The following is a 13,092-nucleotide window of genomic DNA, read 5'->3' as shown; positions in this document are numbered from 1 at the left end:
ACCTACCATCTTTCCTTCATAATTATCTTCCATGTCTGGATAAGGTAAGTCAACTGCACTTACAATTCTTTGCCACATGGGACTCCAGACTCCCGAGAATTCAGATCTCAGGGTTCCTGGAAGTATCTCTCAATCATCAAATAGAGTTGGACTTAAATAACTCTGTTTCTATTTTCTTTCTAAGTTTGAGACGACTACTACCAGAGAAGAAATAAGGTCTGGAAAGAGAGAGATCTATTGGTAGATTAGAATCAGAATTCCAGCTGTGCAGTTTATCCTGAGCAAGTTGCTTAACCTCTCAGATGCAAGCTTTGCTTCTGTAACACGATGCTAAAGTGTCAGCTTATATCAGCGATAATAATACTGAATAATTGACCATGTACAATGCAGAGCACTTTCCAAGTTTGTACATGACTGTTTCATTTAATGATCACGTTATATCACTGACCAGGGTACTGTTATTATCCCCATTTTACAGCTGAGGAAACTAAAGCTTAGAGGAATCACACTCAGAATTATGCTGGAATCTGAGCATAGGCCCTCCAGCTTTGGGGGATATAGTTTGAACCCCCATGCACAGTGTGAATTAGTGGATATTAACGAATATAACATGTTACATGGCTAATGAAATACAACAAAAGTTCACTAAATGTCTGGATACGGTTAATGGTGAAATAATATTAGTGAACATAATAGTAGTTAAAACAGTACTAGGACCTATTAAATATTTGGAGTAAAAACTATTTTTATGTTATTCAATATTAATAAACTCTTAGAGACCAAGATGATAGATTACTGATAGGCACCACTTTCTATTATCTCCACAACCAGAAATAAAACCTCAGGTATATGGCTGCAAAGAGAGGTGGGCAAGCTAATAAACTAAAGGAAGGTGCCACTAAGAGGATGGATGATCATTAGAGAAAATGAAAGATAGCAAACTCTAAAACAAAGAGAAACCCTCGCTTGGAGGGATCCCACATGCCATACAGATCTAGTACATCCTGTGACTTTTTTTTTTAAACTGTTTTTCTTTGTTTTGCTTCTGGCAAGACCCACCCACACAGGCCACCCTGTGAACAAAACAACTGCATGGAGGGTTAAGCACAGGTCTGCAAACTTTGCCTGGGTCACTGCACAGAAGCTGATTTGTACCTGTGCTCCACTGCCTGAGGCAAAAAGGCCAGCAGGGAAGGGATCCAGCAGGGTGAACCAGCTTCAGTCCTGAGGGCTGCTGCACAGCCATTCCAGCAAATGGAGAAAACTTTTGGCTAAGCAGACTTATTAAAAGACCCCATACTCAGCCTTGGACCAACAAGTAGGTAAAGTTGCATGAACTTTGCTGGAACCAGTGCTGCCATGAGGGACACTGCCCAGCCAAGCCCAGTGTGTGAATGCAACTATATTTGATCCCTGAGAAAACTTTCAGCGAAGTGGGCTGAGTAAAGGCCCTCACGTGTGGTTTGATACCACTGGGTAGGTGAAGTTACTTGGTACCCAGGCTTCCATCCCAGGAAAAAGAAGGACATAGAAGTGAGCACAATAGCTGGCTAGAGCCCTAAACCCACCACACAACCCAGCCATGTATATAAAAAGTGAAAAGAGATATTTGACCCTCATTCTACAAATGAAACATTAAACTGAAGACAGGTGGAAAAGGGAGGAAAGTTCACTGTGAATAAGCCAGAACAGCCACTAGACTGCCTGAGCCAGAAAAAACATGGGCTCTGAGAGGCAGAGTGCTTTCTGACCCACTAGCTATGCTCAGGGACCTGGTGACCCACCTCCAGATGCTACTTCACACGCCTGAACTCACCTGACCAAACACTGGCCACGCTGTCCAACCTCTGGAAATTGCTATTATGCTACCGGACCTGCTCTGCCTCACCCCAGCAGCTGACCCTAATCCAGAGCCTTAAGCGGCCACAGGACATGCTCCCAGGTTGCACCTGCTCAATCCTGAGCCCTGAGGGGATGAGAACTACAGACAGAAAGCTGAAGACCAGAGATTATGATTAGAGAAAGCATCCATGGTGCTGATAAAGCCCAACAGACATACTGTCTTCTCAACAGGAAGAAATGCTGATTTTTTAAAAATTCTTTTATCTGTTTTATATACTGTCATTTTCCTTTACTTCTTCTTTTCACACTTCTTACCTCTCATTTACAAACGATTCTACTGGTGGCTTCCTCTGCCTCTTTCCTTTATTATTCTTAGCCTCTCTGTCCCTTTGCAATCCCTGATGACGGCATCCTTCCCCGTAACAGCAGAGCTATGTTCCTGCACATTAGTTTTTTTACAGTGCTGGGTATGAAGTCAAGGCTTTGTGCTTGCCAGGCAGGTATTCTACCACTTGAGCTATACCGACAGCTTTTAGGTAATTTTAGATATAGGGTTTTGGTTTTTGCCCAGGCGGGCCTAGATTGTGATCCCCTTATTTATGAGTCTTGCTGTCACTGGGACGAGAGGCATGTACCACTATGTCCAGCTTTTTTCTGTTGAGATGGAGTCTCACAAACTTTTTTGCCTGGGCTGGCCTGGATCCTCTTGATCTCAGCATACAGCATAGCTGAGATGACAGCTGCATGCTACTGTACCCAGCTATTAACTGAGATGGGGTCTCACAAACTATTTGCCTGGGCTGGTCTCAAACTACAGTCTTCCCAATCTCAGCCTCCCAAATACCTGGGATTACAGGTGTAAGCCACCAGTGACCAAGTCACACTAGTATTTTTTTTCCCTTAGCTATGATGCTTTGTCCCATCTTCCTTCTTCCTTATTTCTTCACTCATTCCTCTCATTTTCTACCTAAATTTTAAGTCCTATGCAAATAAGTTTTATTTTTCTAACCCCTTATATAAGAACCACGTAAGAATGCTATGCTTCATATAATATGACTGGTCATAGAAATAATGTTGTAAATGATAATTCACTTCATGTAAATATCTGATTAGTATTGAATTTTGAATTTGTTATTGCCAAGTTATACCTCTGGGGCCAGTAGTGAGGAACAGTGCATCAACTCCACCACTACCCAGTAATGCCAGAACAAAGAGAATAACCCAGTGGAAAGATGTTAGGTGACTAAATCCCTCAACTAAGAAAGTCACTTCAGATGAGCAAGTCTCAATGTAGAAACACAAAAAAATATCAGAAAGCAAGCTAATATGACATCTCAGAAAGTTAACAACCATACTGTTGAAATCTCAAATTTTTAGCTCAAAAGAATGATAAGAATGATCAATGAAATGAAAAAAGACATGTATTAACACCTCAACTGAACCAAAGAAAATACAAATAAACAGCTAAATGAACTCAAAGAGAATACAAATAAACAGCTAAATGAAATAAGGAAGACAATGAGAGGCATGAAAGGGGAATTGAACAAAGATATAGAAATCCTGAAAAAAATTAAATTGAAGCTGTAGAAATGTCAAGCTCCTTATGTCACTTTAGAAAAACAATCAGTTGAAAGCCTCTCCAGTAGGCTGAGTCAAATGGAAGATAGACTATCAAGGACTTGAAGACAAAGGAGATTTAACAGAAAAATCAGATGAAGATATAAAGAATGGAAAAATACAAATGGAATACAGAACACTACACAACACCTATGAATCATGGGCACTGAAGAAGGAGAAGAGGTATAAGATAAAGGCACAGGAGACATATTCAAAAAGTAATAGTAGAAAACTTCCAAAATCTTGAGAAAGAGATGCCCATGTAAGTTAAGGAGGCATTTAGGACTCTAAACAGACAAGACCAAAGATAAAAAACTTTCCATAGCATGCGACAGTTAAAACATGAAGTACAGAGAATAAAGTAAAAATATTGAAAACTGCAAGGGAGATGTACCAAGTTACCTATGAAGGCAAATCCATCAGAATAATAGTAGATTTCTCAACAGAAACCTTAAAAGGAAGGAGGACATGGAATGGGGTATTTCAAGCACTGAGAAAAAGAATCCAACCTATATTATTCTACCCAAGAAAGCCATTATTTATAACTGAAGGAGAAATAAATAAATGTTCCACAATAAGCAAAAACTAAAGCAATTTATGACTAGAAAACCAGCACTGTGGAAGATAATCAAATGAATTGTACATACACCAGAGGAAGATAAATGTAACTGTGAAAATATGGGAAAAAGTAAATCTCACCAGAGGAGTAGGTAAGCAAATGAAGAGGAGGAAAAAAATCAAACACTATAAAAACAATAAAATGGCAGAAATTACCACATACCTTGTAATATTAACACTGAATATTAATGGTCTCAGTTCTCCAATCAAAGACCTAGAATGTCAAGTTGAGTTAAAAAACAAGGCCTGATCATTTGTTGCCTACAAGAAATACAACTCATGAACAAAACCAAATATTGGCTTAGAGTGAAAAAGTACAAAAGATCTTCCAAGCAAGGGGACCCAAAAAGCAGGCAGGAGTAGCTATACTCATATGTGATAGACTATAAACAAAAGTTAGTCAGAAGTGACAAAGAAGGTCATTTCATATTAATAAAAGGACTAATACATAGAAGGAAATAACAATTATTCACATATATTTGCCAAATGTTGGCACACCCAACTTCATTAAACAAATGCTACTGGATGTAAAAGCACAAACAGAGCCCAACATAATAATAGACTTCAATATTCCACTATCACCAATAGGTAGGTCATCTAAATAAAAAAAATCAACAAAGAAACCTCAGGATTAATTGATACTATGGACCAAATGGACTAACTAGACATCTATAGAGTGTTTCATCCAGAAGTTGCAGAATACATATTCTTCTCAGCAGCCCAGAAAACTCTCCTCAAAAAGGCTCATATTTCAGGGTACAAAGCAAGTCATAGCAAGTATAAGAAAACTGAAGTAACTCCCTGTATTATATCAGACAATAATGGAAAAAAATCTAGAACTCAATAGCAAAAGAAATTACAGAAAATATTCAAACACATGAAGACTGAACAACACATTGTTGAATGATGAGTGGAGTCACTGAAGAAATGCGGGTAAATTCAAAAGCTCAGTGAATCTAATGAAAGTCAAAACACAACCTACTATAATCTGTGGGATACAGAAAAAGCAATACTAAGAGAAAGTTTATAGCAATGAGTGCTTACCTCAAAAAAAAAAAAAAAGGGAGAGAGCTCCCTAATGATGCAGCTCATGCTCCTAGAAAAAAAAAGAACACATCTAACCCCAGCAGATGGAAAGAAATAATAAAGATTAACCAAAAAAACTATACAAAGAATCAATGAAACAAAAACATGGCTCTGTGAGATGTTTAAAAAGATGGATAAGGACTTGGTAGAGTGGCTCAAGTGGTAGAGTACCTGCATAGCAAGTGTGAGGCCCTAAGATCAAACTCTAGTACTTTCCCCCAAAAAAGGTTGATTAAACCCCTACCTAATCTGACTAAAAGGAGAAAAGATCCAAATTAACAAAATTAGAGATGAAAAAAGGGAATATCACAACAAACATCTGTGAAATTCAGAGGATTATGAGAACATATTTTGAAAATCTATATTCAAATAAACTAGAAAATATGAAGAAATGGATAGATTTCTAGATGCATTTGAACTATAAAATTGAACCAAGAGGATATAAACACTAAGATAGATCTATAATAAGCTGCGAGATTGAAACAGTAATAGTCTGCCAACAAAAAAAAAGGCCCAGGACTCACTGGATTTACTACCAAAGTCTACTAGATGTTAAAGTAGGATACCAATACTCTCAAACTTTTCCATGAAATATAAAGGGAATGAACACTACAAAACTCATTCCATGAAGCTAGTATTACACTCATTCCAAAACTAGACAAGGACAAAACTACACAAAAAAGAGAATTATACACCAATCTCTTTAATGAAGCCAACTTGGCTTCATTCCAGGGATGCATGGCTGGTTCAACATACATTAATTAATAAATATAATATAGCACATAAACAGAATCAAGGACAAAAATCACATGATCATCTCAATTGATGCAGAAAGAGCCTTTGACAAAATTCAACATCCTTTCATGATAGCAGCTCTGTAGAATCTAAGAATAGAAGGAATACACTTCAACATAAAAAAGGCTGTAGATGACAAACCTATAGCCAACATCATACTAAGTGAGGAAAAACTGAAATCACTTCTTTTAAAGTCAGGAACGAGACAAGAGTGTCCATTCTTCCCACACTTATGCAATATATTACTGGAATACCTAGCCATGGAAAGAAATAAAAGGAATTCAAGTAGGGAAGTAAAAAGCCAAATTATCCCTATTTGCAGATGATATGATTTATACTTAAAAGACCCTAAAGATTCCACTACCGGAAAAGAAGCAAAAAAGCTACCTAGATTTGGCAATGTAGAAGGTTATAAAATCAGCATACAAAAATCAGTAGCTTTTCTATATAGTAACGATGAATAGGCTGAGAAAGAAATCAGGGAAATAATTTCAGTCACAATAGTCTCAAAAAAAAGATAAAATACCTAGGTATAAATTTAACCAAGAAGGTGACAGACCTCTACAAGGAAAACTATAGGAAGACTTCAGAAAATGGGAAGACTTCCCATGTTCTTGGATTAGCAGAACTAATTTCATGAAAATGGCTATATTACCAAAAGCAATCTGCAGATTCAATGCAATACCTATCAAAATTTCAATGCCATTCTTTGCAGAAATAGAAAAATCAATCCAAAAATTCATATGGAAGCACAAAAGTCACAGAATAGCAAAAGTAATCCTAAACAAAAGAGCAGCACTAGAGATATCACAATACCAAACTTCCATTTATATTGCAGAGTGAGACTAACAAAAATAGCATAGTACTGACACAAAAACAGTCACAAAGACCAATGGAACAGATTAGAAGACCCTGAAGCAAAAAACAAAAACAAAAAACAAGCAAAAAAATCCCACAGTCTGATCTTTGACAAGGGCACAAAAAACATACACTGGAGAAAAGACAGCCTCTTCAACAAACAATGCTGGGAAAAGTGGTATCAACATGTAGGAGACTGAAACTAGACACCCATCTCTCACCCTGGAGAAAAACTAACTCCAAATCAATCAAAAATCTTAACAGAAGATTTGAAACTGCTATGGAAAAACTCTGGAAGACATAGGCATGAGTAATAATTATCTGAATAGGACTCCAGCTGCCCAGAAAATAAGAGCAAGACTTATCAAATGGGACTGCATCAAATTTAAAAGTTTCTGCACATCAAAGGAAACATAGAATCACATTATGGGAAAATATCTTCACCAGCTACTCAACAGATAAAGGATTAATATCCAGAATATACAAAGAACTTAAGAGAACAAATAATCAAATTAATAAATGGGTAAATTAGACAGTTCTCAGAAGAAGAAATGCAAATGACTAATAAATACATAGAGAAATGTTCAACATCCTTAGCTGTAATGGAAATGAAAATCAAAACTACACTAAGATTTCATCTCGCCACAGTCAGACTAGCAATCATCAAGAAAACAAACAACAACAAATGCAGGCAGGGATGTGATGAAAAAGGAACCCTTATATACTGTTGGTAGGAATGTAAACTAGTGCAACCACTATGGAAATCAGTATGGAGGTTCCTCAAAAACTAAAAATAGACCCAACTGTGCCACTCTTGGGCATACATTCAAAGGAGTGTAAATAAATGTGTAAGAGAGATACCTACATATTCATGTATATTGTAGATTTATTCTCACAATAGCTGAACTGTGGAATCAGCTGAGGTGCCCAACAACCAATGGATGGATAAAGCATGGTAAACATATACCATGCAATATTACTCAGACATAAAGAAAAATAACATTATGTGACTTTCAGGAAAATGGATGGAACTGGAGATCATGTTGAGTGCGATAAGCCAGCTCAAACAGCCAAGTATATGTTTTAGCTCATTTGTAGAGCCTAGACTTAAAATGGTGGTGATACGTATGGTGATGACTATGATGATATGTGAAAGGGAGACTACCTGGGGGGACCAGTAGGAGGGAAAGAAGGGGGAGGGGAAAGGAAGGATGGAGAGAGGTGAAGAGGATAGAAAACTGTTACTGATATACATATGAAGACTGTTTGAAAACAGAGGGGGCGATGAGAGTACGACTGAGGCAGTGAACTCATTCAAAATACACTGTAGGCAAGTGTGGAATTATTGCAATGAAATCCCCTCACATTATTAATGTATGGTAATTCAAAAATAAAACAAAATATAAAAACAACTCCTTGAGGCATATACTAAAATCCACTTGTTTTTTAGCCTTAGGTTCTAGTAAGCATTTATCCTAAAGATGCTCTCTGGGTATCTGTCAAATAAAGAACTAGAATAATCAGTAATGCAAAGAAAGTCTGAGTTAAGACCCTTTCAACTAATGTAAGCAAAACCACTTCACAAAGAGGTGATTCCCTCCTGGCCTCTGTAGGCCTTACTGTTGGACTCATCTTTGGGAAAAATGGAATACAAACAATTATGCTGCTTTTGTGTTCCTATTGAATAGTGTTTAGTACCTCCTTTCCAAATTGTTATGAGAACACAAAAACAAGTTATGAGCTGTACCCCCTCTCCTTGGCCAAGTCAAAACTCAATGCTGTGAAGATGTAAGAAAGCTGTTGGGTGTGGCCTGAAGACACACCCAACATGACATGAAGCTCATTTCTACTTGATGTGCTTTTCAATTTCCTATGCAATACCATAAATAAAACATAAGGATTTCTTTGTAGTGTTGTGGTCTATGGTATTGATTCTTAAAACTCTATTTATAGAAGCTATTACACAACTTATGGGAGAATCAACTTTGAAAAAAGAAGCATCATAAACCAAAATATTAATTTTAGAGAGTATACTAAAATTTCAATTTTAAAAATGAGATAATTTGGTGAAAAAAAAGCTTCATGTCTTGTTTGAGGCCACACAACTGTTAGTAGCAGAATATTAGACCATCTCCTGATTTGGTGCTGTTTCTAGGAGTCTGGAAAGAAAAGTGGCCTCAGGACGATGACATTTGAATATGACAAGAGAACAGACGAGTTTGAGCACGGTTCAAATGTTCAGGGCTAAGTGACACTGTGTGAGCAATCATTTCCCTCCCAAGGATACATTTTCTTGACATTACTCCTACTTTTAAGTAGAAGAAAACCAGAAGGAAAGGAAGAAGATACCGAATGTAATAACTTTATGCAAATAGACAAATATTTCTTGAAAATGGCTATAACTACATTAACTAAGACATCAATGTTTGGACAAAGCTTTGTGGTGAGCAATTGCTGATAAAAGCCTGAGTCTGCTGAAGTCAGTGTGACACTTGTTGCTGCGAGCAGTCCCCTGAGCCAGGGTGATGTGTGCAAGCGTGGTTCCCTGACCTGTGTGGCTCTGTGCAAGGCTGAGGTAATGAAATCCTGAGCTCCACGAGGACCTAACTGTCATCACACAAAGGACTTTTGCTTGTTGGTGACAGAGGACAGGGCTCGAAAGAGGAGACGGGTGCAATAGTTACCTAGGCATGTACAGGACTCTCTCGGCCACCACAAAACCCACCCTGAAGAACAGGTTGCTGGCTGGGATGAACGGGAACACCAGGAACAACAAGCCCACTAATGCTTCCTTGTGCTCCAGCCTCTGAAACACACAACAGTGAAGGGCAAGTGAGTTTCTGTTTAATTCCACCTCAGGCAGCACGGCACCATCTCTTTCAGGTTCAAGTTCTCCATGAAGGAATGATGAGTTAAAGTGTGCAAAACTCTGCACCAGCATGCTGATTGATCACAGACAGTCCCAGGCTGAGCTGCTGTGAAAACATCAACGCACACCACTGACACATCTGCCACCAGAAACACCTGACATTGGCACGGCGTGAACCATGACCATAGCTCGTTGTTCTGGGCTGGGCCCTCAGCAACCCTGAGTCTTAGTCTGGCCCTTTTCAGAATCCCTGTTCCCCCAGGTACCTTGGGACAGTCCAGGGACAGAGCAGCGGGGCAGAATCAGGCACACAGAGTATGTCCTCTCCAAAAGAGAGCACATTTAAACAACAACCAAGAAGAGAAGAAAAGCTTGCCAGGAGAACCCAAGCTTACCATAGAGGAAATAGAATGCTAGTGGTAAATGTGGGGAGCCCATGATCATTTGAGCTGAAGAGTGTCTTAGCACTGCTCAAATGAAGCCAGTAAGCAAGTAATAAAGTATTTATTTCATGATTTTTTGTAATAAAAACTCATTATAAAAATTTATTTAATTGGGAAAGAACCTTATCCTAGCATTTGTACAGATTTTTAAAAATCTTTGTATAATTAATTAAATGTTGTATAAATTAACTTGTAAAGATCTTGATAGTTAAAATGTATTAAAATTTGTTTATTACTAAAAATGTGTTATAGAGGACATTATAAAAACAGTTCGTATTTCCATGTGTTTATATATGCATTAGAAGAGTTCTATTTAAAATAGACTTTAATGAATTGGTTGGATGCTATTTTTTAAGAAAGTCAAATAAAACTTTCCATGTTACCATATTCAATGTTTCCTATAAAATAAGCATTTTAGATAGTGTAGTAATTTTAATAACTGGAGAAGCATTAACAAAAGTATTTTGCAAATATAAATAAGATACCTTAAAAGGAACTACAAATACTTTAAGTATGCAAAGTAAAAAATTTTATACATCTTGAGTATTTGTCACCTGGATTTTACTAAAATCTTTGTTTTACTAACTATAACATATGCAATAAGAAAATTTCTAAGAGCAATTCCATATTGGACAGTTTCCCCAAAATAAATTAGTTTGAGTAATAATGATCTCATTTTTGACCTAAAGGAAACATACGCTTTAGATGAAAAAAAAAGTTGTATTACAAGCCTTCAACTCAAATGAATGCAAAAGGATGCTGTGTTTCTAGAATCTCCCAAAAATTCACAAAAAAGATAAAAGGAGTGAGTTCATTTGCCTTAAAAGCTGCAAACTGTGTTTGTAGCTTGTATCACCATTTGAGTTTACAAAGTACATTTCAATTCCAGTACTTAGAGCACATAATTTAACAAAGAATAACCATCCTCATGAGAATCCCACAAGAGCAGGTATTTCTTGCTCATGTTGGAAACAGAGCTGGAGACTGTGGGTCTTCCTGCAAATTCCTACTGAGTTCTGAACTTATAACTGAGTAGCTACCTGATGTTTTCTTTATGTAGGTGCACTTTCAGTTTTTAGTTTTTAGAGTTTTTGGATTGCCTCTTTTGACTCTTTTCAAAAGCTGAAATTCTTTTTGCAAAGGCATTTGCATGTCTTCCCAAAGAGGTTTCTGACGAGAACATAATACACCTTATATTCATCCTAAGAAGAAAGAGTGCAGGTACAAGCCATCTCCCATCAGGCCATCTTGGTGTCCCCAGATGGCATTTTCCCCAATGTGCTACATCCTTGCCCGTTATCAAGGTTTTAGAGAACAGCCACCATCAGAGACCTGAAAGAGGCCTGGCCTTCACATCCTAGTATCACACCTCCTGCTTGATAGGCACCACCTTCCTCGCTGTGGTGGGCATCCATTTCCTTCCTCTACAGAGGTATGAGAGCCTGGACAGCCACCAGAGGGAGAGGCTCCTTGTCCTTCAGGTGGAGGTCAGATGAGAGCAGAGGCCAGCCTCCCTGTCTCCTCCCTCCCAGAGCCCTTGCAGTGGGCAAAGGATGCTGTTGAAGACATAGAGATGCAATCACCCTCCCCCAGAAGACTGATGCTCGAATTGGAAAATCCCAGTGTGGGTTCCTTTGTTCCTCCACCAGGTTCTTCAGGGCCAAGCACAGTAGTCACTATTTCCATTAGGACAGTCTTCCCAGTTGTGACCACACATTTGCCTGAGTGTTTCGTGTTTTAAAGGTCTGGCTTCCCACTGGTTCCTGTGCTTCACAAGGGCAGGGAGCTCATCGGCTGGGTTCACTAGCACAGGACTGATGCTCACATGAGTGCCTGGCGTGAATATTTGCTAAATAAATCAAATGTACCACATAAGAGAGGAAATGAAGGAAAGAGGGGAGGAGGAAGAGAGAGCTCAATGGGGAGGTGATAATCTGAGCTTGAAAAATGAACAAATACTTACAAGACAAATGTGCCATAGCCAGACACATTCCAGGGAGAAGATAAAGAAAAGCAGGGAGTAAGTCTAGATATACTGGCAGGTGTCAAATCACAAGGGTCTTGTATGCCTTGCTATGGAATTGACTTTCACCTTGAAGCTACAGTAAGCTACTACTGGGATTATCACACATAGAGAGAAAAGCAAGTGAGTGTTCAGGGTCAATGTAGAGACTCAGGTTGTGGTTCTGCCACCTATACCATTATTCTCTTGGCAGCATGCTAGCCCTACCAAACTCAAAGTGAGACATAAGTTACTCAAGACTTGGTGGGGTTGGCCACTGCAAAGATTTAGTGAGCACCGAAAGTCCTTATTATGGGAATAATGAGCTATGAGCTAAGAGGCCACCACTCTGGACCATTACAGGGGGCTGGGATTACTGGGTCTTTTTGTTTTTAAAAACATTTAATTGAAGACAGTGGTACAGTACCCAAATTCAGTATTTTATTATTCTATTTTATTTTGAGAAAAAATAATATTCACGAAAAAAAATCTGTCTTCCATATAAATTGATGGTAATATTCACTGTCTTCCCTCCTCTGCATTCAGTCAAGAGAGATTACAAATATTCACAAATGTATGTCTTTAAACAGCAAGTCAATCTGAAAAGCAGCAACTTGTAAAATTAGGAAAAATACATCATAACCATGGCCGAATTTCCTAGAATGAGAACGATTGGGAGGGAACCCAATTTTCTACCTTGTGAATCACTGATGTGACAAAATTGGCTAAAGAATTTATAGCTTATTTCAGCCCAATAAGTTCTGATGTAACTCAAATAAAATATAAAGGAAAAAAACAAAATTTTGTGACATTTTTCAAGGTGCACATTTGTTTCTAGGAAAAGAGGCAAATGAGCATTAGGAAAGGAAGGGCCTTGAGAATGACAGCATCAACAACACAATCATTAATAATTCACGCTGTTTGGCTGATTAGCTCTGCAACATCAGGCAAATGAATCCACT

At 38.1% G+C, this 13,092-nt stretch overlaps 1 protein-coding gene across 3 annotated transcripts in view; it reads right to left on the bottom strand.

The window, feature by feature from the left end:
- Window positions 1-13,092, bottom strand: part of Tmtc1 (transmembrane O-mannosyltransferase targeting cadherins 1) — a 253,495-nt gene that overhangs the window by 94,682 nt on the left and 145,721 nt on the right. For all 3 annotated transcript variants that reach the window (XM_074083024.1, XM_020179962.2, XM_020179959.2), the window contains one exon: window positions 9,501-9,622. In XM_074083024.1, coding sequence (XP_073939125.1) covers window positions 9,501-9,622 — 122 coding nt within the window. The remainder of the gene's footprint in view (window positions 1-9,500; window positions 9,623-13,092) is intronic.

This window comes from Castor canadensis, chromosome 8 (genome assembly GCF_047511655.1).
Source record: "Castor canadensis chromosome 8, mCasCan1.hap1v2, whole genome shotgun sequence".
Classification (NCBI taxonomy): domain Eukaryota; kingdom Metazoa; phylum Chordata; class Mammalia; order Rodentia; family Castoridae; genus Castor; species Castor canadensis.
Note: the sequence above shows the minus strand (reverse complement) of the source record. Positions and strands in the feature narration are given on the sequence as shown.